The 26,964-nt window shown below is 33.8% G+C and overlaps 2 protein-coding genes across 6 annotated transcripts; one reads left to right on the top strand and one right to left on the bottom strand.

The window, feature by feature from the left end:
* The first annotated feature begins 66 nt into the window (after positions 1-66).
* Aduk (unc-51 like kinase 3 homolog Aduk) lies at positions 67-19,649 on the top strand. Of its 5 annotated transcripts, XR_014878086.1 has the most exons (14): positions 68-306; positions 1,066-1,223; positions 1,700-1,784; positions 1,887-1,941; positions 2,563-2,650; positions 3,568-3,683; positions 3,757-3,854; positions 7,156-7,308; positions 7,572-7,804; positions 8,852-8,934; positions 9,250-9,338; positions 10,215-10,313; positions 10,478-10,937; positions 12,217-14,864. XR_014878086.1 is itself a non-coding variant. In XM_085187337.1 (13 exons), exons 1-13 carry the CDS (start codon positions 220-222, stop codon positions 17,952-17,954), a joined length of 1,365 nt encoding a protein of 454 aa, XP_085043463.1. In that variant the 5' UTR covers positions 68-219; the 3' UTR covers positions 17,955-19,649. The 5 variants fall into 5 exon arrangements, 4 of the variants coding, with proteins under 4 accessions (XP_085043461.1, XP_085043463.1, XP_085043462.1 ...); XM_085187337.1 differs by lacking the exons at positions 10,478-10,937; positions 12,217-14,864 and adding an exon at positions 17,934-19,649; XM_085187336.1 differs by having other exon boundaries at positions 10,478-14,864.
* snRNP-U1-70K (small ribonucleoprotein particle U1 subunit 70K) lies at positions 15,177-26,582 on the bottom strand. Its single transcript, XM_085187341.1, has 9 exons — positions 26,246-26,582; positions 24,722-24,904; positions 24,190-24,252; positions 23,869-23,950; positions 20,302-20,403; positions 19,809-19,949; positions 17,967-18,072; positions 16,575-16,780; positions 15,177-16,266 (listed from the first exon to the last, which is right to left on the bottom strand). Exons 1-9 carry the CDS (start codon positions 26,387-26,389, stop codon positions 16,160-16,162), a joined length of 1,134 nt encoding a protein of 377 aa, XP_085043467.1. The 5' UTR covers positions 26,390-26,582; the 3' UTR covers positions 15,177-16,159.
* Between the last annotated feature and the right edge of the window lie 382 nt (positions 26,583-26,964).

Genomic DNA, 26,964 nt, shown 5'->3' with positions numbered 1-26,964 from the left:
TTCAATAAAAGCTCACTTTTTTTATCTACTTTTTATAATCTATACTTTATAATAAATTGACACAACTGGCACTTGGCAGTTGGCAGTCTGGCGGCACCCCTCTCAAAGTCAAATATAACCAATCACAAATGTCACATAACTGATAGTTTATTTCGAGTAAAATTTATGTTTAAATAATGTAAAAAAAATATTCAAAAGTGGCGTCAATTTAATAAAGAAATGGCGTTTCCTAAAATAGAAGGATATGTGGTTACAGAGAAACTCGGAACGGGAAGCTATTCAACAGTTTACAAAGCTTACACAAAGGTAAACGCAATATAAAAACAAAGATTAAATTTAATAACTACAATATAAAGAACTTAAAATAATTATAATTTTTTTTTTGTTTCACGTTCTATCCCACAAATAGCAGGCTAGGCTGAGGGGGATCTAGTGTAGAGACAACTCCGTTCCCCACTTTCTGCTTACAGACATTGCGAGTTAAGTAATGAACATCAACGCCGCGCTTTGTTTAATTACCAGAGCCAGGAAATGAAAATAATTGTTTCCCTCGAGTGCGCATCCCAAAACCGTCGCGCTCACAAGCTGTGCCGACGCTGCGCGCCGACGGCCTCAATTATGCTGTAGCCGTAATATCTCTTTACTTAAGATAATCATCTTGCAGATAACTTTATGCAGATTCTTTACGTAATTGAGTCGATTTTTAATTTTTCTTTTTTCCTATATTTATTTCGTTTTGTTTTGTTTTTTGTCACACATAATGTCCTTATCTGTGTGCATTGTATTAGTTTTTTATAAGTGTCACACTAATTATATTTATGCTCCATAAGAATTATTGTATATATATTTAAGTATGTAAGGATTTATATATATAGTTTGTAATCAAAAATAATGTTTTGTAGTACAGAATATAAATAATAAAATAATAATATTTTGAATTCTGCCCACATCGCATGTTGAGTGGCAGAACTCATCATGATCAGTGAAAATAAGCCTCAATAATAATGTTAAAAACAAACTCTTCTTTATAATATTAGTACAAATAAGAAATATATTTTTTCCCAGGTTGGAGCTCGTTCAATAGTGGCAGTAAAATGTGTAGACAAATGTAGGATCAAGCACTCCGGCTCTGCCATAGATAACTTAGTGACTGAAATAAGATTATTGAAAACACTGACCCATCCCCACATTGTACACATGAAACACTTCACTTGGGATGATCGGTGAATAAGTTATCTTTTTGTGTCTTTAAAGAAAAATATATATTATCTACGAGGCCTTTGTTACTTTGGTACAACCCTGTGACTGTAAATGTGACAATTGAGGGTTTAATTCTCACTTGTTTCAATTACTTTATTATTTTCATTTTCCATGTTGCTCATGTTCAGTTCCATGCAACAGGCAATGTCTCATAAAATATTTTTGATGAATCACATATTGAGCAGAAGAGCTGAATGTCTGACCTTGTAAATACCAGAGTGAAGTCGACCCACAACCATCATGTGAGTACCTGGACACTGTGCCACTGTGACATGATGTAATTCAATGAGTATTTCCTGAGTTTGGTGCATTTAACCAAACAAACTCTTCAGCCTAGTAATATTAGTGTACATTATTTAGTAATTGTTTGAAGCCGTCATATGTACAGCTAAAAAAATTTTAAAAGGGGAAAAACTAACAATTTGGATTTGTTTTACAGAAATATTTATATTGTAATGGAATATTGTTGCGGTGGTGACTTATCCAAATATATACACAAATATGGCAGAGTGCCGGAGAAACAAGTAAGTGATTTTTATTTTAAGTAATAAATGAGAATTATAAAACAAACAGTGGAGTGTGACTTTGTTTATCATTTTGAATTTTATTTTTTTTTTCAACATAAGGTGCTGTATTTTCTACAACAATTGGCTTCTGCCCTTAAATTTCTTCGAGAAAAAGGTAATTTTAATTATTGTAGTATTATTATATTATATATATACGAGTATGTTACTTAAGTGTCCATTTTTGCTTTTATGAAACATTTTTCGAAGAGCCAATTAATTTGGTTTTTTTTGTCAGAGTCTCTCTGTCTTTCTTGCTAAGATATGCAATGGGAGATAAAAGATAAGGCCGCGTGGCGCAGAGGCATAAGCGTGCACGCGACGATTGTGACGGTTCGATCCCACTAGGGGAAATTAATTTTTATTTCCTTACTTAGGTAACAAGATAAAGCGCGGTCCATCATGTTCCCTCTGTCTAAGCGGGATACAGCGTGAAGTATAATTAATATTACAACACATCACTGAAAGCTTGATAGCTGTGGAATGTGGAGTCGGTTACACTCGAGGGACTTGCTCTCTCTCTCTCGCTCTCATTTGTATCTCTTAGTACAATAAAGCATGTCGTCGGCTTACGATGTGACCTGCTAATTGCGTGTTGAATGGCGGAACTCAACGCAGCGTTCGAATAGGAATGGAGGCCACAACCAGTCGCGTTTACAGTCACACACTTGTCCTACCTACCTTGTGGCGGCAGGTTCACACTAAGCCGACGATATCTATTCTCTTGTACATCATACAGGAGTGGTCCACATGGACCTGAAGCCGCACAATCTGTTGCTACACAAGGGCTCAGACGGAAAGTATATGCTTAAAGTTGCAGATTTTGGGTAAGTCTCCCCTTTTCTCCTTGTTTTATATTTTTAGTACTATAAATGAAAATTAAGGCTATTGTGTCTGACTGTAAACGCTATGGTTTTGGGTTCGATTCCCACTTTAGGGGAATGAATTATATTAATTTCCTTGCTCTGGTGATAAAATAAGGTGTATCTCCCACAAAAAACCCGTTGTTAAGTGCGAAACTCAACTCAACACATAAGTACGATATATAGAATATACGGAGAATGGTGATCACACGAGTGTCTTTACTCTATTTTTTTTCCGCCTACACCACATCGCTAGAAATGGTAAGAAGCATGAAACTGCAATATTTTTTTAACTTAAATGTCTGAATAACATTTTATAATAATATTTTAAAACGAGATAATTTTGAGCTTTATGCCTTTATGTAGGCATGAATTATTTTTCCGCAAGACAAAGCGCATCGTTGAGTGCCGCCAATCAAAAGAGTGTCTTAACAATAGGTTTCGCTTTTTTCTGCTATGGCCATACCCGCTCTTCTCAATAGATCCTTTTGGTTGCCAGAAATGGATCAGTTTTAGTGATATATTGTTTGAGGTACCCATTATAAATCGTCCTGATGTCCACCTATAGCAGGATTAGAAGGAACCTCTCATTAAGACACTATGTTCCCCACGCACCAGGAAAAGTCGTCCAACACAACGCTGCGCCTTGACTGCCAGAGCTCCTAACCTAGATTTGAGACATTCATTCCCTTCTGTATACCGCGCATAGCAGGGTAAGCAGAGGGAACCTTCCCATTTACCTCCATATTCTTGAGGCATTGCGTGTTGAGCAGCGGAACTTAACTCTGCGTTTGCCTCTGTACCTGGGAACGCACGCTTGCGCCCCTTCTTATATTACACGATACAATATATTGAAGACATTTTTTTATATTATATGATAGATTCGCACAATATCTATCTGAGGACACGATGAAGAGTGTGAGAGGCTCCCCGCTGTACATGGCCCCCGAAATGATGATAGGGGACTACGACGCGCGAGTCGACCTGTGGAGTGTTGGTGAGTGAATATGCGGGATAGAGCGTGAAACGTAAAGTTTGCTTATTAAACACACTTGAATATGTCCCCCCAGGCGTGATAATGTATGAGTGTCTGTTCGGGCGCGCACCGTACTCGTCCGCCACGCTCACCGAGCTGGTCGCCAAGATACAGAAGCAGGCGCCCATTCAGGTGACATGTACTACCATTTCTAAATCTACCCACTCCCACAGAACAATGTTTTAAAATTAGGCGAAATTCGGATAACAGAGGGTTGTAACACTAAGGTCACTACGCCCAACCTTCGTACACTCACATACACACACACACACACACACACACACACACACACACATCCTTCTCAATTTAGTATTTTATTTAATTCGGTTCACACCTAAAAAAGTTATATAAATATATAATATTTTTATCCAATATAAAATCCATAGATTAAATTAAATGTTAATTGGTTGAAACTTTAATTTTTTACGTATAATTGTCAATGTCTTTGGTAATGTTATTAGAACACGACAGTAATTCAGAACAGTAAATAAATTGAACGAGGCCAACCGTGACGTTCAGTTCCACCACTCGATCCCCGCAACTGGAAACGGAAGTGTCTTAACACTAGTTCAAACAGGCGAAGCCGCGAACTAGTGGTAAATAAATGTGAACGCCAGCCATTTCTTAGCTCTGGTGTCGAGGCAAAGCTCGACGTTGTTTTCCGCCACTCAACACGCAATGCCTCGAGAATTTGGAGAAATCAAATTCCCTCAACCTGCACACGTCACATTTCACGCTGTATTGCTCTGTGCGGGAGACAGCGTGAAGCGTGATGTGTTCTATAAACAAGGGAAGTAAATTATTGAATATACCCTGAGATCCGGCCGTTGAATCCTGCATATACGAGTTTTCTTAATTAAACCTATATTAATGAATAATACATGATTAGTAGAACAGATTACACCTGGGTTGCCTGGAAGAATCCTGCCGCAATCACCTTTAATTACATTTTTTCGTAACTCGTTTTTGGAGAAAATTGCACCCATACGTTTTTTATATGAATCGCACATCATTTGAAAGATAATCGCATAAGGAATTGGAAAATTAAGGGTTGCCAGCTCTCAGTCTGCCGCAAGTCTAGGGTTGCCTGGTTTAAACATGTCACTAAATGTTAATAATTTGCACTCATGTGTTTTTTTAATGAATTATATATCAAATTAAAGCTTATTTTTTTCTGAACACTATAAAACAGGGTTGCCTGGAAAATTCCTGCCGCAAACAGGGGTTGCCAGCGTTTGAAATATTTTATTCCGGTTCCGTTTGACTATGAAAATAGACGATGAAATGCGCGGTCTGCCTTATGTTTTAAAGTAAAATATTATATAATAGAAGGTCAATCTTAAAATCAATGTTTATTCTAATTGTTCACCTGTTAAATGATGATTTTAATCATATTAAGTACACGCAGAAAACTATTTAAAGATGAAATCATCCTTATTTTTCAAGTAAAATAATGAATCTATAATATTGAGTCTTTGCAAAATCTATTTTCTAAATACTAATATTTATTTATTAATTTAAATTACCATTTTGAAACTATTAAATTATCTAATTAAAAAAAAAGGTTTACAAATATCGATCTACTATAAACTATTAATATACATACATATACATCACGTTCCCTTAATATAATGAAGGGTGACCATTATTGCGGATATTTTTTTTATTAATTATATTGAAAAATACATTTCAATGAACTCGAACTCTCTCTCTCTTCGTCCTCTACTTGTTTGATTTGACAACGCTTGCCGCAATTTTTTTTCTCACGCAATTTTTAATAATTTTCATAGGAAAGTAATATATATAATTTTTATATTATATTTTCGAAGATGTATTGTTTCTAAATGCAATGAAAATGCAGATGGCCAAATGAGTTGTTTTTGAGCATATTACTTGGTTACTTACCTTTCGTTTTGGAGTAAAGACGTTTTTACTTGACAAAAATGAAGACGTGTTTTTTGTGCGGCAGGAGTGAAAATGTGATAGAATTTAACAAGGAATCTCTCCAAAAGTGTAAAATTATAAAGAAGTATTTTTCAATTATTTTCTAATGCAAAACGTAAGTATACTTTAATGTTTAATATTATATAGTTTAATAAAATGTAGACAATTGTGGCCGTGGGAGTTGCCTCAGTTTTGATTACACTAAGTTAGGGACGTGAGTGAGTGATTACGCTTTATTATAATTATAAGAACAATTCTTTCAGACCTAAATGCCTTAAAAACTATCAGCATAGACGGACAAGTTCTTGCTAGCGACATTTTTTTATCTATATTTTAATAGTTTTTATTAGTTGAATAGTTTTCATTTACTTTCCAAAAACCTAAATATTCGTACCAAAAAGATGGGCGCCATAGTTCTTTCTACGGATACGGACGGCGTTGTCAAATCAAACAAGCAGAGGGCGAAGAGAGAGAGAGATTGTTTATTGAAATGTAATTTTCCATATTTTCTTAATTAATAAAAAAATATCCGCAATAATTGTCACCTCTCATTATATTAAGGAAACATGTTGTAATTAATACCTTACAGTAGATTGATATTTGTAAACATTTACTTAATTAGATAATTTAGTTGTTTTAAAAAATCTAAATATTATTATTTATAAAATATATTTTGCGAAGACTCAATATTATGGATTATTATTTTACTTGAAAAATAAGAATGATTTCATCTTTAAATAGTTTTCTGCGTGTACTTAATATGATTAAAATCATCATTTAACAGGTGAATAATTAGAATAAACATTGATTTTAAGATTGACCTTCTATTATATAATATTTTACTTTAAAACATAAGGCAGACCGCGCATTTCATCGTCTATTTTCATAGTCAAACGGAACCGGAATAAAATATTTCAAACGCTGGCAACCCCTGTTTGCGGCAGGAATTTTCCAGGCAACCCTGTTTTATAGTGTTCAGAAAAAAATAAGCTTTAATTTGATATATAATTCATTAAAAAAACACATGAGTGCAAATTATTAACATTTAGTGACATGTTTAAACCAGGCAACCCTAGACTTGCGGCAGACTGAGAGCTGGCAACCCTTAATTTTCCAATTCCTTATGCGATTATCTTTCAAATGATGTGCGATTCATATAAAAAACGTATGGGTGCAATTTTCTCCAAAAACAAGTTACGTTACGAGTTAATTAAAAGTGATTGCGGCAGGATTTTTCCAGGCAACCCAGGTGTAATCTGTTCTACTAATCATGTATTATTCATTAATATAGGTTTAATTAAGAAAACTCGTTTATGCAGGATTTAACGGCCGGATCCCAGTCTAATAGTTGTATTTCCTCGCTATTGACTAACGAGACACAAACAAAGCGCGGCGTTAAGTTTTACTACTCAATGTGCAATGTGTGGAAACGTAACTACGTTCCCTTTGTTCACCCCAGTGTCTCGATAGTGACTCATTTTTCCGGTAGATACCACCAAGAAGTTCAATATCACCTGGATGTTTGGATCTCCTCACGCGTCTTCTAAAACACAACCCTGATCAGAGGATTTCTTATGACGAGTTCTTCGAGCATGAATACTTGGACTTGGAGCATATGCCCTCTAAGGAGAATTATGAGAAAGTAGGTGTTTTAATTTTTATAATTCAATTAATTAAAAATAAAATTTAAATATTAATTTATAATTAATATTCAAATTTTATATAAAAAATATAATATTTATCAGACGAACCAACAAATCGCACACAGTATCCAGCTTTAGTAATTATTTATTTGACTCTCGATAACAAGTTGTCTCGACAATATCTTAGAATGACCACGAGTGCCGTCATGCCTTTCGTTTTCGGTTTTGAGGTTAATGCCGTTAGCCCTATTGCTGCTGTTAGCACTGTTACAGCGAGACAGCGACACCCCCTATGGGCAGAGAAGAGGGTACTCTGATACGTAAAGCCTTCCCCCAGGCGGTGGTGCTCATCAAGCGCGCCATAGAGCTGGACGTGTCGGGCCAGCTCGCGGCGGCGCTGCGCGCGTACGGCGCCAGCCTGCGCTACCTGGTGCCGGCCGCGCACGCAGAGGCCGACGCCGTGCGGCGAGGCGCGCTCACCGACAAGCTCACGAGGTCAGCCTGTGTAATAATCCTGAAATCAAAGATCTTATTTATAAACTTACTTTTTTATTTTCTTGAGGTTTGTTTGATATTTTGTAATAACTATAGGCATATTTATTAATAAATAATAATATAATACCGCACTGCATATCGAGACATTCACTTATAAAAGAACACTTTGGAAGTGAAAACAGACAAAATCGAATGCAAAACGTTTATTTCCATAGAAAAATAATATACATAGCAGCACAGGTATACAGGTATACAGATTCTCTTTGAGTTTTACTGTTTTCTTTAAAAATGTTATTTATGAATAACATAACAATTTTAATCCGTTTTTATTAAGTCAAGCTGCAATGCAACTGTGTAATAAATCTAAATTTAAATTAAATCAACTTCACGCAGTATCCCGCAGACAGCAGGGTAGGCAGAGAGAACCTACGGTTAAAACAGTTCATTCCCCATATTCCACCGAATTCTGGAGGCATTGAGTGGCGGCAGTGGCGTAGCTAGGGTATTTGCTGCCCGGTGCGGCTTAGGGGACTTGATGCCCTTTAAAATGGTCTAAGGTCTAAAAAAAAACAAAGTGATCGTCGACTTTCATGCCCCTTTCCTGTTGATGAGTTCTAAAAAAAAACAAAGTGATCGTCGACTTTGATGCCCGGTGCGGCTTAGAGGACTTGATGCCCTTTAAAATGGTCTAAGGTCTAAAAACAAAGAAAAAACAAACTGATCGTCGACTTCGATGCCCCTTTTCCTTTTGATGCCCGGTGCGACCGCACCGGTCGCACCCCCCCTAGCTACTGCCGCTTTGCCGCTACGCCAGAGCGTAAAAATAGAATATATATTTAAATAAGTATTTAATTTTTCTTGAATAAAAAATTATATGTACCCTCGAGCTGGTCTGCTAATGGAATTGTAAGATGGCTCCATCGACCTTGGACTGTCTACTAGTAAACATATGGAGCTCTCATATGGCTCGTTACATTTATCTTATTAATGTGTTCTGTAGAAAAATGAGTGTTTACATTTTTTTAAACTATTAATTATTTTTTATAGATATATGGAAAGAGCGGAGGAAATAAAACGTATTATAAACGGGCAAAAAGTTCCTTCGCAAAATACACAGCCTACGGAGATTTGTAAGTATTTTTTTTTCGCCATTCTTCTTCTCCTCTCTCATTTTCTATCTCTCTTTTCTTCTATTTTTTTTTATTTAACGCGACGGTTGTATGTTAGATTCCCGCGCGTGGAAATGAATATTTGATTTATTTCCTGGCGCTGGTAACATGCTTAATGCATCGAGTTCCGCCACTCAACGCGCGCGCTATGTCTCGAATGCTTGGTGACGCAAGAACAGAGTGTCTTAATGTTATCAACCGTCGTCGACCTAACCGGGGGGATGTATCCGAGATGCAACGTGAACGTTAAATATATTTTTTTAATATTATTTTCAGGTAATACAGTAAATGTGAATGAGATGGAAGAAACAGAAGGTATTAGTACAATTGTAGAAGAAAATACCAATGAAGTAACAGAAGAAGAGGTATGTAAATGTATCTAGGGGGAACCTAGTGTTAAGATATTCCAATCCCCGCGCACCGCCCGCACCCCTCACCGATCGAGACGTCGCGTGTTGTATTACTAGAACAGGGAATAGGAAAATAATTCTATTCACTGAGTCTTACATTACGAAACTCCATGTCCCACTGCAACATCTATCTATATATATAAAAGGACTTGTCCTCACTGACTGAGGTAAGACGCGCGCACAGCCGTAACCGCTGTGCGTAGAAACGTGGAATTTGGACAGATGTTTACTTTCGTAATCTGGACATCCACTAAGAAAGGATTTTGAGAAATTTTAACCCTAAAGGGGTGAAATAGGGGTTCAAAGTTTGTATGGAAAAAAAATTAAATCGGCACCGATTTTTATAAAATTTGAAATTTAGATTTTTAAAAGTATTTAATTGAACACGTATTTCATCGTTTTCTAGAATTTACCCCCTAAGGTTAAGTTTGAACGGAAAAATTTTAAGTCGTCACTGATTTTTATAAAATTAAAAATTTAGACAAAAATATTTCATTGAACACGTGTTTCATGGTTTATTAGAATTCACCCCTAAGGGTCCAATAAGCAGGCGAAGCTGCGCGCGCCCACTAGTTCGGAAATAAAAGTCATTTCTCTTTGGATGTTACGCGGTGATTAGTCTCGTTTTTAATACAATGTCTCGGGAGTTAATGGTGAACGAAGTGTCGTAACACTAGTCTCTTATTATTTTTAAAAATAAATTTAAAACTAAATCATTAACTTTTATAGAGTGTAGTGTCTTTATTTTGTTACTATAACTATTTTTATATATATATTTTGTGAATTAAACTAATATCTGTGATTTGTAAAGTTTAACATGTTCTCTTTCAGCCGGCCGAGAGTCAAAATAAAAACAAAGAAAAACGCGGTGTTTTTTCGAAGTTTTTAAGAAAACCGACGCCTGATTTAAGTGATGAAGACACATCTATAGTAAGTAGTTCCACTGTTTGTTTGTTTGGCCTCATTATTATTTATTGTCATATTGAAAAGTGCCTTGTGGGTTCGACTCCTGCCTGAGCCCTGCCCTGCTGCCCTGGTAACGAGTCAAAGCGTGCGTTTCCTAATCTTTTAATAAATACTTATTATTTTTTTAGGAACATGAAGTTAAAGTACAAAAAGGTGATGAACTAAACTGTAAAATAACTTGAGTATTCCTAATAATAATTGATATTTTGTTTTTTATATACTATTATAAAATAAAATTCATTTTGCATAATGATTTTGAATTTATTATGGTTGTTAGTGAGGCCTTTGCCCAACAATGGGATGATGTAGGCTAGGGAAAAAAAAAAGTTAGTGTTAATTTTATTTGATTTTTCATAATAATTTTATATTACCAATTCATTTATTACAAGCATTTTTGTTATAAAACATGTTACTCAGATATTTATATTTTAATAATTATTCGAATAAATTATTTTTTATACCATTAAGTATGTAGCATAATAATTTTCAAAATAATTTTAGTCAAAACAAGTTATTTTTGTTTTTATTATCTCAATTAGTTAATTCATTACTTATTTATTTACTCTTAATAAGAAATTGTTATGATTTGTTTAACACTAGAAGCGCCGCCGTCCCATTTTTGTCCCAAACGCAAGGTTGATTGTTTATAACTTTTTTGTTTGTTAATGTATGTATATGAAACTTTTTGACTATTACCAATTTTACACCTTTATTTAATTAAAAATATAAATAATTATATAGCAGTCATATTTTTTGAAAAAAAAAATAGATTTACCTAGAACTGCCGCTGGGTCATTTTTGTCCCGCCATTATTATTTTATTATTTGAGGGTATAATTTGACATATTTTCATGCTTCGGGGACGAGGTGGAGGTGAAAGGACGATACGGGGGCGGAAAAAAATTGAATAGTAGGTTTAGCAGTCAATACCTAAGTTTTTAGGGTTCTGTAGCTTTTAAGGGGAAAAAAACCCTTATAAGATCATTTTTTGTCCGTCCGGCTGTCTTTGCCTTTATCTCAGGAACGCTTGGAGAAATCGAGTTGATATTCATATGAGTATATGAGTATATGAATATCAACTATATGACGATCTACAGTCCCTTGATTTCCTGAAAAAGCATCCTTAAAAAAAGATATGACTATTTATATAGTAAAAAACGTGTATTTCGACACTGTAAAGGGAATCAAATTAATATAAAGTACTTTCAGTTAACTTAGAATTATGAAATTTGGCAGTTAGCATCTACATGTAGTACTAGTACAGGAAAAAATCTATACATTTATGCATAAATCTTAAACAATAATAGCCTGAAAAGTAGGGTAAAATTGGTGTCAATACTGAATTTTGCCGCTAGTTCAAGTGAGGTATCAGATGAAAGGATGACTAAGCTCGGCTTGAATTTTAGAAAAACACTCGATACCAAATGTGGGCAATTGTAGGGTAGGTGGAGGGAACCTGGGAACCTAGTGCTATGCACTCCGCTGGCATTTTCCGCCGAATTCTGGAGCCATTACTATGCAATGTTATAAATCATCTGTGATGTATCACTGATGAAGAATAAATTAATGCATTACTTGGCCTAATAATAACATTAACTAATTTCAATAACTTATAATTTTGTAAGAGTAATTCAGTTAGTTGTCACGACCTTAGAACGTATTTGAAATATTTGATTCTTTCTTTGTGTTTGGTTTTTTGATACTTTTATGTGTGTTAAAGAACAAAAATTGATTATTAAAGATGATCTACATATTTTACGAATTATTTTAATAATATTTTTTTTGTATTATACCAACATAATAAGTAGAATGGGACAAATTTGTCCCGACGGCGGTTCAAGGGGGGTCTCAATCTTCGGCACTTCTAGTGTTAAAACATGCTGTATATTTTATTTTAGTCACTGATATTTGTTTAAATGTATGTTATAAAACGCTGTACAGACACGTGACTAAGTGTGGAGTTGAGTTCCGCCAACTATTGCAAATTAAGTAAAGTATAATTTATTAGCTATTTACTCGTCGGTCCCGGGAGCGCGTTGTAACGCGATGTATCTTACACCAGCTCTTACCTCTTATTGTTTTGTACAAGTAAGTATTTGGTCATTTTTCAGTATTTTTTTTTATTATTTTAAGTTCCGCTACCATTGTTGTTGTAGACTGCCATTTATTTATGTTGGTAATATTATTATTCGTAATGTTTTAAGTATTAATATAATATTGTAAACTTACAATGTGATATAATTACTTATTTTAATAAAATGTTGTAATAAGGACTTATTTCAAGATTATAAAAATTAAAATCTATATTGAGTTGTAATTACTTTTATTTTTATTGAATTAGTATTTTCCTTTTTTATTATGAACGTGTGCCTTAAGTAGACAAGTGTTATTTTTCCATATTATTACTACTAAAAAAACTGGGGAGAAAATCATCCAAATCAAATCATCACTATTTTTTTTACTTTGGTATACAGTGTAAACTCTATATAACGACACTGAAGGGACTGTGCATTTTATGGCGTTATAGAGAGTGGTCGTTAAATGGAGAGAAGAAAAATCAGAATTAGAAAAAGAAAAAGTTTATTTCAGTCTGGTGTTAGTAGTTATACCGTATAAAAGAATCTTATTTGAACGCTATTGCGTATATTCTGTTATTTTTGTCTGACGTCTTTTGCTGCACCAGTAATTTTGTTGTATGTTTTTAATTATTTTATCCATATCTTGTGATATTGAGGCATTTTGGTGATAAAGGAAGTAATTTTCCAATAATTTAGCTGCTTTCAGAGCTTCTTCAATGCTCGGTGGAGGCTCAAGCTCATCCGTCTCATCTTCTTCATCTCCTTGTTCTTGATCCTCAGTTTTTCTCACTGAATCTAAAATTTCTGTGTCTGTGAGTGAAGCCGTTGTAAGCAGGCAGTTGTCTACTTCGATGTAGGTTTGAAAATTTACCGTATTTCCTGCCATGTTGACCTGTTGAATCCACTCAGTTAATGGAAGGTCGTCGTCGCTATCAAACTCAGGTTCTGTTTCCACGTCATCATTCGCAGAATTGATACAAAGTCCACTTATTTTACCATAGTTGATATGATGACGTTGCTTGAATTTTCCGAGCCATCCTTCTGATGCTTTGAAAGAAGTTAAACCAAGTTCTTCAGCAAAATTCTCCGCCTTAGCTTTCACAAGTGGCCCCGAGATAGGCATATTATTCTGGCATTGTCGGTGAAACCATGATAGTATAGCTTCATCCAAATCTTCGTATTTAGGTTTCTTAAATTTTTTGGAAGATTTTCCCTCGCTCTCAGCTTGGAGAATTTTTTCTTTATTTTTCCATATTGTGGACACGGTAGAGCGACTAAATCCAAAGCGTTTGCCAACATCACTCCCGTCTTCTCTCCCGTTTCTATAGCGCGTATCAGTAAAACTTTTTCGTCAATACACAGTGATTTTCTTTTACTAGCCATGTTTACAGTTTGAAAGTTTGTGAGCAACTAAGAATATGATAACGTATAGATAATCGATGACTCCTACTTATTAGTCATCGTTAACAATTACAGTCTACACGTGCAAGCAATCCCAATTTGTAAACAAAAGAACGAATTTCTTAGAAAATTCCGTATGCATGATGCCGACAGTAAAGGTTTATTGCGGGCTAGGATAATAAAGCGACAAAAGAACGTACACAGATGCGCAGTTTTTACTAATTTTAGCAACTTAAAAGGTACTTTTTATTACTCAATTGTTGTCGTTATTGAGAGTGGGTGTGATGCTATGTAGAGTGTATCATTATTATTATTATTTATTTTATTACTACCATTTAACAATAAAAAAACTTAAACAGTGTCCTGCAAAACTCTACGCGAGTTTGACTGCTGGATCTCTATACATATGATTTAAATTACATTTATAATAGATCAAAATTAAACTAAGAAGTATTTTCTGTCAACTGTTCAATTAACAGTTGACAAAAAATACTCCCTAAGTTTAATTTTAAACCTCTTTAAGTTTGGCTCGCGGCGTATGTCCTCAGGCAACCATTAAGCACATAGGGTACACGTTTTCTTAGGGTTCTGTCACCATAATAGTTGTGTACCCTAGGAACCTCGAATTTGCCTGCGGACATAGACCGCGTGCCATACTCATTATCGACTAATTTAAGGCCCAGGTCCCGATTGCTATGGTTATTAATGGCCAAAAGATATTTATGTTTTAAAGTTAACGGGAGTATTTTACATTGTATGGAATACAAACTAAACCAACCAAAGCCAATTGATTTCGACGCTTTAGAGAGTTTGTCGTTAAATCGAGTGACGTTACATGGAGTTTACACTGTATTTCATAATTTAAATTTATAACTTGAACTTGGCTTCGCTTGGGTCGTAGTCAAGGCACTACTCGTCTATGACGCGTTAGATGTGCACGCGACTCTCGCAGCACGCGCTACAGTACTGCAGCCTATAGCGCTCCCCACGACGACCTTATATTCGTATGTGTTTAATAAATTCTTTATATATTATTATTAATGTATTTTATTTAAAAATTCCACATAACTGTTGTAAGTCGTTTTTAATTTTTTTTTGCATATATTACTCAACGCCGTCAATCACCTTCATTTTTGTAAATAATTCCAAAGTGCTATAATGTTTTCGGTGTCATATTAAAGATTTTTTGACAGTAATATTTTATGTTTGATAAACAAAAAAAATACGTAAACTTTTTAAAAAATAAGTATTTTTTAAATATTTAATTGCCTAAAAGAGACAAATCAAATTTTCATAATTAATATAACAACTAATATACAGGGCAAAGCTAAAATAATTTAAAAAAACACTTTAAAACTATTAACTATATTTCTTATATCTAAATTAACTCATGACGAGAAAACACGGGACAAAGAGACATACACAAATGTATACAAATTATAATAATTAATAATATATATTATTATTGCTTAGTCAATAGTTGCGTTGTGGTTTATGGACCTCTTTTTTTTTAAATTATAATATTTCCAAATAACTTAAACCAAAACGTAAAGAAACAACAATGTATTTTCTCAAAAAAAATTAAAATTAAAAATTTATTTTTTATAATAGTATAAAAAATGGCCTTAATATTATTTATTTTTATTAAAAACCAAATACACATCAACATTTTAAAAATAAAAAGTAGAAAAAAAAAATTACTTGACATCAGTGTCAAAAAAAAAAATCACATCAGCTTCACGCTGTCCCCCGCACACAGCAGGTGGAGGGGAGGCAGAGGAAATCTAGTGTTAAGACACTCCGTTCCCCACTTTCTGCCAAATGTTGTATTTTGGCGTTCATTGCGTTCTACCACTCAAGTAGAACTCACTTTACACTGTATAAGTGCAAATCAAAAAATATATTTCAAGATTGTTTTTTTTTTATACGAAGGCCATTTTCGTTATCTATACAATACATTGTATTATGTATTATGTAGTCTTTGAACTTCAAATTCTTACGTTTCAAATGTAAAATATAAATATTTGAAATAATAGATTGAGTTTCATACTTTTTAATTTAAAACAAAAAAAAACATTGTTCATTTCAAACTCTTACCACAACTTTTCTCATATTATATTTAAATAACCTTTATATCAACCTATTTTTGAAATACTGATTTTGATATATATTTTTTTCGAATATATATCAAAATCGGTATTTATTTTCAAGTTCAGAAACACTGTTTGTGTCAAATTCTTTTCATATCCATATCTAGAGTTGAACGTGAAATTCATATTTACTATATTTCAAATTTAAACTAAGATGAATTTGAAGTTCAAAACATATATATCTAATAATAGTCATCCCCGTTGGCGTCCTCCGGGTTGTACTTGTTCTCGTCCTCCGGCTCCTGCTTGATCTGCACGTCGAGCGGCGGCAGGCTGAACTCGGGGTAGTCTGATTCGAAATAAATTAAATTATTATATTATATATTTTTAAGTATTTTCATCCTTTATATAACGTGTGGTGTATGATCATTATCAAAGTAAATAAGATAATATTACTATTTATTTGATATATGAATATAAGTGACTTTAAAATGTTCAAAAATTACCATCTGTCTCATTGACATCAATCACTATCGCTTTTAAATATCACGCATTAGCGTGTTACCATGACAATTAAGTGGGAATCGACCTTCAACCATCTACACTTAAACACCACTACTATTAGTTGTCTATACAACAGCAGACATTGCTCCTTACCGTCCCGTGGCTCCTCTTTAACCTTGATGTCCTCCGGCTTAACCTTGTGGTCTCTCCTCTCTCTTCCCTCCCTATCCCTCTCCTTTTCTCGCCTTCTCCGTTTGGAATCCCTCCCTTCACGGCCCTCGCGGGATACGTCCTTGTCCTTATCCCGCTCTCTTCTTTCCCTTCGTCGTTCGGAGCGTGAACGGGAACGGCGGCGTCTTCTGTAATAAGATTTTAAAAATATACAATATAAGCTATTTTCAAGAGTCAAATCAAACCAGCTGGCCCGAACATTTGATGATTGCGAACCTCCTGAACAGGGTTTCAGGCCGGGTTTCAACCGGCCGGGCTACTATACCGTACGTATGAAAATCCGATTGGCGACACATCGACGTGTTGACATATAGTATTGCCGCTTCGATGATTGTCCAAATTCAGGACGTCCAGGAAGGAACACAACGTATAAAGCGTGGAGTAAGACAGGGAGATATAACATCTCCGAAACTGTTTACTGACGCTATAGAGGATGTCTTTAAAACACTGGACTGTAGGGGACAGGGTACTATTATCAAAGGACCTTTGATATGCTGAGGACATAGTTATAATAGCAGAGTCGCTGCATGAGTTTTCAAGGACGCTGCAAAGCCTAACTGTTTCTCCCAGACAAGTGGGTCTAGAAATGTATTTGGATAAGACTAAGGTCATGTTCAATTCATTTGTAGACTCATGGCCAATTATCGTCTATAATGTTAGCATCGAAGTTGTTCAGGAATATATACCTAGGTCAGAATATACAACTGGGTAGGAATAACTTCGACAAAGAGATTGGCATTGAGGTAGCTCAATGCCAATCTCGGGCATTCGACCAGTACGTCACACGTTCGGGGCGGAGACATGGATTCTAACAAAAGGTCATGCAGCGGGCTATGCTCGGTTCATCTCTAAAGGATAGAATCCGAAATAAGGAAATCCGGAAAAGCAGAGTTACCGACAAAGCTCAAAGAATTGGTAAGCTGAAGTGGCAATGGGCGGGGCTTGTTTGTCGCAGAGCCGACGGCCGCTGGGGCAGACTGAACTATCAATGGCTGTCAATGACGATGATAATAATATAATATTAAATATATATTAGTATTTAGTAAATGAAATAGTATTTTGAGACTACCCTAACGCAATGGCACAAGCGTGTATTGACGGTTGTGGGTTCGATTCCCACTCGGTGGAATGAAATATTAAACTTTAACATCTCCTCGCGGCGTTAAGTTACGCCTATTAAAGAGGCCATGTCTCCAGAATTTGGCGAAAAGTGAAGAATGGAGTGTCTTATTGGGAACTGTGTTTTAAAATGATAGACTTACACCAAATTGCACATTATAGAGTGAGGACTGCCACTACTGATTTTAAGCTCACCTCTCCACGTTCTCTTCGTCCCTCTTCTCCACCCTCTCCCTGTCACGCCGGCGGGAACGGGAGCCGGAGCGACGCCGGGAACGGGAACGAGAACGACGACGACCACCTGTTATATTTGGGGGAGGAATTGGAAAATTAAAATTTGGTTAGATATAAAAATTGTTTTAGGTCCGTAATATTATTAAGTCTTCCTTAAGATTTTTTTTTTAATTTTGTCGATATAGAATAAATAAAAGGTATCAATATTGTATAATTTATCTAAAGTTTATTCTAAAATATATCGCTGTAACCTAGCGAGATTTGAACCTGCGTCTTTTGTTCATTGTCAAAGCGTTCTGATCACTAAGCCATATGTTCTTGCTATGCTATTTTTGTGACTTATCCAAAGCCTTTGATTGCGTAGACCATGTAATTCTATTGTTAAAACTAAAACATTATGGTATACAGGATACTGCCCTTGACCTTATTGCCTCATATCTAAACCAAAGAATCCAGACGGTTAGTATAAATAATGTAAAATCATCTGGATCTCCTCTAAAGATGGGCGTTCCACAAGGATCTATACTTGGTCCTCTTTTATTTCTTCTTTATATTAACGATCTGCCTTTTTATGTGAAGAACCTATGTGATATTGTACTTTTCGCGGATGATACCTCTTTAATATTTAAGGTTGACAGAAATATAATAAACTATGACGAAGTGAATAGTGCATTATCGCATATTCTTCGTTGGTTTGATGTTAATAATCTAATGTTAAATGCTAAAAAAACGAAATGCATCGAGTTTGCCTTACCAAATGTTTAAAAACATAATTTTAATGTAATTATTAAAGGAGAACCTCTTAATGTGTCGGAATCAGCTATTTTCTTAGGTGTTACTATAGATTCCAAACTCCAGTGGAACGCTCATCTGGAAGCACTTGCAGATAAACTCAGCTCTGCTGCGTTCGCAATTAAGAAAGTAAGACAAATGACGGACGTTGAAACTGCCCGACTAGTCTACTTTAGCTATTTCCATAGTATTTTATCTTATGGAATGCTGTTATGGGGCAGTGCTTCAGATATCAATTCAATATTTATTCTCCAAAAAAGAGCCGTAAGATATATTTATAATCTAAGAGCTCGAGATTCTCTGCGAGATGTTTTCAAAGATGCAGGTATTATTACAGTTGCTTCCCAATTTCTATACTATAATATTCTCTTTGTCCGACAAAATATACATTGTCATAAAAAAAATAGCGACAGTCATACGATAGAAACGAGATATAAAGATAAGCTTGTTACACCAAGTTTTCGCCTCCAGAAAGTTAATAAATCCTTTATGGGTCAGAGTATACGTGTATATAATAAAATTCTGCAGTGTATTCTTAGTTTGCCACTTCCAAAATTTAAAATATCTGTAAAAAAAATTCTAACAAGTAAAGCTTATTACACTGTTCAAGAATATTTAGAGGATAAGCATGTATGGAATTAATGTCTATTGAATGTCAGGCAGGACAGCTGCCAGCTAATGTAATAGTGAAATATACCATTGACTTTGAAAAGAGCAACTGTTGAGTTTCTTGCCGGCTCTTCTCAGCAGAGCTGCCTTCCGAACCGGTGGTAGCTTTTTGTTGACATGTGCATTCGACGATTCAAAAGTGCTTATAAAGTTTATTTGAATAAAGAATATTTTGAATTTGAATTTGAATTTATACATTCTTAGAAGATACATCGATATATTTTAAAAATATTTTTCAATCTTTAGTGTGAGATGTGTATGGGAAACAACCAAACAAGACGTAAAAAAAACAATTTTAAAATAGAGTTATATTATATGTGTGACTTTAGGTCTAAAACTCACGATCTCTATCCCGGCGGTCGTCTCTATCTCTATCCCGCTGCTCCAGGCGGTATCTCTCCCTTTCCCGCTCGTTGTCCTCTCGTCCGGAGTGCTTGATGTTGACGTCGGCCCCGCCGCGCCGGGTGCCGCCAAGACCGCCACCTGTTTTATTATTATTTTAGATACAAATTTTATATTTATCAACTTTCGATTTCCACTCGGGGAGTGAAATATTTAATATATCCATTTCAGTGCTCTGGCAACCAGGCAGTGTGGAGTTCCACCGCTCAACACGCAATGAAAGAAGCTTAATCACACCGTCATTTTTATTCTAATTTCGACATATTACATATATCCAACACCATTTTGTTTCATTGTGTATAAATGTTATATACAATACAATATATATATTCTAGGGTATGTACAGGTGAGTGCAAACGCGAAAGTTGTATCTTAACACTAGGTTCCCTCTGTCTATCCCGCTAAAAAAATGGAAAGAAAACTCCAATCGTACCAAGTCGTCTCGGCAACCATCCTTTCACGGTCCTAGCACGCTCCACGTCCACCAAAACACGTTTCCCGTCGATCTTCTTCCCGTCAGCGTGTTTGTACGCAGCTGGAATGTCACATCATCGTTAGGCAAACGCCTGACAGTTTAGTTCGTATAAGTGTCTTTATCCAAAAAAATATATCGAAAAAAATCATTTCTGAATTTTTTTTTGCTATAAAGTATTTTCCTTTTTTTTTCAATTTTAAAAAAGGAAAAATCTCAAAAAAAGACACTCCTACGAAATGGTGGCCACCATTCATCCTTGAATAGGCTTACATGGGAAATACCCCGCGATTATAAAGCATGCATGACCGAGCACCATGTAAACCTATCGCATACAAAACAGTAAGTTGATAAAAAACATCAACCAACCGTCAACTAAGACAACATTTATGATAAAAAAAATGTGTTTTTGGCGTTAAGCCCCGAAAAAAGACACATTTTTCATCAAAAAGTCCATATACCTACCGACCGAGCCGACAGACGCGTTACAGAAATGTATATAAATCATATAATAACATACCTACCGTTAAACTACTTACTTTTTTATACTTTTTACCCACAAAATTGATGGTTACTTACATTTTTAGACAAAACTTTAGCAAATCGTGGAGGAGCGACGCGGCGTTAAGTTACCATTACCTGGTGCGCTTTACTTACGTTATCCACAGCGCAAAAAAACTTAAATCTCAAAATAAATTAAACACGTTTTTTAATCTATCATATCAAAAAAAAACTTTAACCCATTATTTATTATCAGAAAATCGAAAAAAAATGATATATATTATTATATAATGTTTTACATATGGAACTACTATCTCGGTACATCGATTGTATGTAGGTATCTTACCACATACAAACCTATTAACAAAGTCCGCTACTCGTATGTGTTGGTCATAACGGCCGGCTCTGTATTGTAATAAAAAAAATACTTATTAATCATACATTTGTCCCACGCACGCTAAAGCCGAAACTTTTTTTGGAGTGGAACTCAAATTTAAAAAAACAATAGAAATATATAAAAAACTCGAACATCGATTTATATATTGTTAAATACAAAAAAGAACTTAATTTTTAGAAAAAATCAATGTCTTTAAAGAAACAATTATAAGAAAAACTGCAAAAAATATTTGAGTACCCTTCAAAAAAAGTGAAAAAACAAATTCCCTAACATGAGATCAATTCTGTGTCACTCGCATCATAATATATTCAGACTTGTGGGTTTTAGGTTGCACCACACATATAAACAATCAACTCTATTATATGAGCCACTTGCTTAGTGTCTCTATACAATGATCTAACTCCTATGCACCCTACATTTGTTTAAGTACACATTTTTAAGTAGCTTTGTGTAATTTATTTTCCAAACTAAAAAAGGAGTTTATAAATTCGACCGCATATATATATTTTGTATGTGCGTATGCTACGCGATTTACCTTTTTAGTATGGTAGATAATCTCATTTAATTTTTTTTACGAGTTGGTTAAGCTCTTATAAAAAAATGCAGTATCAAAAATATACATATTCACGCTAGCTAATAAATCTCAAACAATCCATACCTATATTATAAATTCGAAAGTAACTCTGTCTGTCTGTCCTTTACGCAATCAGGGCCAAACCGCTAATTAAATTGTGATAAAATACTATAAAATATATTATTTTTATTACTATAAAATACTATATAGAGATACTTGAGGGTCCCGGGATGAACATAGGATACTTTTTTTTCTCATATTTGTAATATTTTCGATATATACCAATATATTAAAATAATTAATTTGACAAGCAATTTATTCCGCCATGTTAATAACAATCGTCGCCACGCGTTGCTAAGCAACGGCTTGCGAAGTTTATTGTTTTAAGAAAACGTCACCCAAAGTGAGTTTGCTTAATGCATACATGGCGCGCGCCGATATAGATTTGTATACATTAACAAAAATTAGATGATTTCTATAATTTGATATTCATCATTATGAAAATAAATATAATAGTCACTTTTAGCATTTCAATATATATATAGTATAGTATAACATATATATATATATATATATATATATATATATATATATATATATATAGTATAACATTCTAATAAATAATTAAGATGTCACTGATTCCAAATGACCTAGCCTACGAGTGGTATAGTATGACCCGACGCGAACGGGCAGATGACTTTGATGATTTTGTAAATTTTTATATATTTTCGAATTACTATTATTTTTATGTAATTATTTGCTGCTTATAATTAATTTATCTCAGTTCGGTTATCTATACCGATATATAAGTGTATAACACACTTAAAATATCGTAATTTTAAGCATTTGGGATTTTATTTAATATTGTTCGCAAAAATTAATAATTATTTAATATACAAAAATGTTTAGTACGCGCGCACGGCAAACTTTAGGTACTTTTTCTAATATTAAGAATTTCCTTTAGTTACTTTTACTTCTTTTGTTTGTTCATTTCGGTTACTCAGATATTTTTTCTAATAATAAATCTTCACTTATTATTATTTTTTAACTTATTTTAATTATTTAGGCTTATATTTTCGCGGGCGTAGCCGCTTCCGGGCCCACTAGTTTATTATAAATTTTAAAATATTTCCATTCTAATTTATGAACTTTTATAACAATACTTATTAACTATTGTTAAGCTGATGAATGCCATCAGAGACAACATGAGCACCTTACCGGGTAACTTTGATTAGTTTGGGTAACCAATCTCATTGGTAATAAATGTTATTTTAAAAATTATTGTAATGATCATGGTTATTAAAAAAGGAAAAAAATTAAAACTCAGCACAATAAAAAGACAAATATAGAAGGTAAGGTTACTCGAGGACCTACGAAGGTGGGTGTAGACAATACTGAAGTTCTTACATTTTCTTTGTTTGTAATTTAAGAATTACAAACAAAGAAAATGTGTGTTTTTTTAATTTGCCTTAATAGATGTTTCATTTTTTGTAATAGAAGACAAAATTGCAGAATGATTGTTTTATTGCATCAGTTACATCTAATATTTAATAAAAAAATGAACCAACGTAACCTACAATAATAAGAATGACTCCTTGCTCTCCACTTTCACAAACTACAAAATTCAGATTTTCTTTTATACTGATTTATGTTAAACTATTTATGTAAATGTCTATGAGTGAAAAGTATTATGAGAGCACTAATAAAATAAAAACAAATGCAATGTGCTTTAAATTTCAAGATATAGTGTCAAATATGGTGTATTTTTTTTTATTTATGTTTAATTTAATAGATGATAAACCAATACTACTTAATTGCAACTCAACATTTACGATATTTGATTGTTCCATATATTGTTTATGCCTAGATTATTAATTAAAATTACAAAAAAATCCCTCCACAATCTAAATATATTATGACCGATTGCAAAAAATGTTGCCATGCATTCAAAAACTTGCACCAAAAAAAGTTGCCATTTTGAAAGATCATTTTAATTTTTCTAAATGGCAATTTTTTCGATATTTTCTGTATTTTTATAGACACGTTTAGTACTTACAGTGCATGTCCCTTTCGTGTTCATACTCAATGAAGGCATAACCACGAGGCTTGCCATTTTCCTTGTTAAAAACCATATGTATCTAAAAAAGAAAAAAAAATCAAGAATTTTTAAACTTCACTATGTGTGTCCGCATATAGGGATGTCTCGAATTGAGTGGCGGGGCTAAATATTGCACTTTGTTTTGTTACCAAAATGAAAAATGAAAATAAATCTTTCTTTTTTTCTCATCTTATTTATTATAGTTAAATCCAGAAAAATCTAACATATATTTATCGAGAATAAAAAAATAAGTTACAGGATTAAAAAAAAATTACTTACTTTTTTTATAGCTCCATATCCTTCAAATTCTCTTCTAAGTTTTGATTCAGATGTGTCATAGTTCTGCAAACAAAAGATTAAAAATTAAAATTTAAAAAGTTTTAGATATACATAGTTCTAAAGATAACATTTCTCTTTAGGTTCATTTGATTATTTTGTTTTAAAATAATTTGTATAGATTAAAATTCTATGGTCTAACCAATTCTAATGAGTTGTATATTTTCTTTTAACTGTTCACACTGTTTCCTGCATATAGCAGGGTAAACAGAGGTTTCCCTACTCACTGTGCTTTTTTTAAATTATTTTTTTATTAGTACCATTTAACAATACATAAAAAGTTAAACTGTGTCCTGCAAAACTCAACTTGTCTAATTATAATGCAGAATTGAAAATAATTGATTCTCAAAGACAACTTCCTATTATATTTCAGCAGCTTTACAATGTAGCTAATTTTCATTATCTCCATATTAAGTATTAATAGCAAAAAACAATAAAACACTTATTTTTTTTTATTACAGCAAAAAAAACTCACAACACGGGCCACAAAAAGGGTTTTAAATGGATCTCCCGTGGTAGGATCATTCATTGTGGGGTCCCATAATGCTATTTCTTGTTCTAATTTGTATGCTGTTTGTTCTGCACGTTCACGTCTCCGTCTTTCTAATCTTTCTTCTCTTGTCTCCACTCGGGTAGGTGGAGGAGTTTCTGATGGGTGCTGGAGGAGAAAGAAAATTTTATTTAGCTATACACCATATCCAGCACACAGCAGGGTAGGTAAAATGATTCCAGTGGCTTTGTGTTAAAACACATCGTTTCCCCACCTTCCACCAAATTCTCAAGGCATTGCAAGTTGAGGGACAGAGCTCAACAGTAGTAAACTTGGGCCTTTGCTAAAATGGTGGTGGTCGCGCAATTAGTAATAACCGAAATATAAACATATTTGCTTACAAAAAATAATATTTTATAAGGAAAGAAAAATATGTATAATCTATATATATAAAAGGACTTGTCCTCACTGACTGAGGTAAGACGCACGCACAGCCGTAACCGCTGTGCGTAGAAACGTGAAATTTGGACAGATGTTTACTTTCGTAATCTGGACATCCACTAAGAAGGGATTTTGAAAAATTTTAACCCTAAAGGGGTGAAATGGGGGTTCAAAGTTTGTATGGAAAAAAACTTAAATCGGCACCGATCTTTATAAAATTTAAAAGTATTTCATTGAACACGTCTTTCATCGTTTTCTAGAATTCTCCCCCTAAGGGTGCAAATATGGGGTTGAAACTTTGTATAGATTTTTTTTTAAAACGGCAGCAATTTTTATAAAATTCGAAATTCAGACTCTTAAAAGTATTTAATTGAACACATGTTTCATGGTTTTCTAGAATTCTTTCTCTAAGGGTGCAAATAAGGGGTTGAAAGGTTGTATGAAAAAATTCTTAAATCGCTATTGATTTTTATAAAATTTGAAATTTAGACTCTTAAAAATATTTCTTTGAACACATGTTTCATGGTTTATTAGAATTCACCGCTAGTATACATATAAAACAAATAGTAGTCCGCTAGTATATATATAAAACAAATGGAAGTGATTGCTCAGTCTGTACATGTAAGATATGCGAGAAAATCCATTATCGAAAACAATTGTTTTGTGTATTTATGAGCACTATAAATAATCTCAGAAACAGTTTAACCAATTAAAATACTATTTCAGTGTAACATTTTGTTAAACTTCCTTTAATTTATTATTTAGTGTTTGCTTCATTTCAATTGTTTGATAAATAAAAAAGTTATATCGCACCCTTTGAATTAAACCTTTTCAAAAATATCAAGTTTTGGGAAACATCAAATAAAGATATGTACAATTGTTTTTGTACAAAAATTAGGCTTACAAAATCATTTCAGATGATACAGTAGTAAATGTTTTTTTAAATTTATTGTCGATTTGTTTATCTATATTATTTCTTTCTTTCTCAAAATCACTATAATTCTAAGGGTGCGATATCCTTTTGCTTTCATACGCAGACCAGGCATAGCTAGTATACAACGAACTAACCTCGAAAATGTTAAGGAAGGCGCCGACACCATCATAGCCTTTTTGTTTCTTCTCATGTGGGAGTTTAGCCGCTGGAGGTAAATAAGGTATGGGATCTCTCGCCGCAAATAAAGCAAGTAAGTTAGGTGGAAGAAATTGCGTCATTTTAACTGTTTAATACTATCATAAACACATAACTACTAGTTAAAAACACAAAATTAATAATTAATTATGATTATTTGAGCTTATTTATTCAATTTGTTTAGTTAAAGTAACTTTGTTTGATAGAAATAAAAAAATAGCGTAAATTCACAATGTGAGTGTGAACGCCGACGCCATTTTTTGCGTACGTTGACGCCATTTTATTTAGTGATGAGTGTAGAATCGATTTAGTATCGATATAATCATGTTAAGAAAATATTAGCAAAGACCAATTTTAAATCGTTAACGAAAATATTTTTAAAATTACATTCATTTATATGAATGTAATTTTGTACAAATTTCCTCGAGAATTCGGTGGAAATTGCTGAACGGAGTGTCTGCACACCTGTCCTGTCTGGTTTCCTCCATCTAGCATGCTATATAGCTCCGCGCTATATTAACTCGCATAACTCGCATACCAAGGACTACGTACCAATTTCGGCATTAAGTATATGTCTACGTGAAGTAAAATTAAAAAAAATTAACCATACATATATATACCTACTTAGTTAATCTGTTTAAAAAAATACTGTATTTGT

The sequence above is a fragment of the Heliconius melpomene genome, chromosome 6 (genome assembly GCF_056956725.1).
Source record: "Heliconius melpomene rosina isolate 202511_hmr_F chromosome 6, ASM5695672v1, whole genome shotgun sequence".
Lineage (NCBI taxonomy): Eukaryota > Metazoa > Arthropoda > Insecta > Lepidoptera > Nymphalidae > Heliconius > Heliconius melpomene.
The sequence above is the reverse complement of the archived record's forward strand: the minus strand, read 5'-3'. Positions and strand labels throughout refer to the sequence as shown.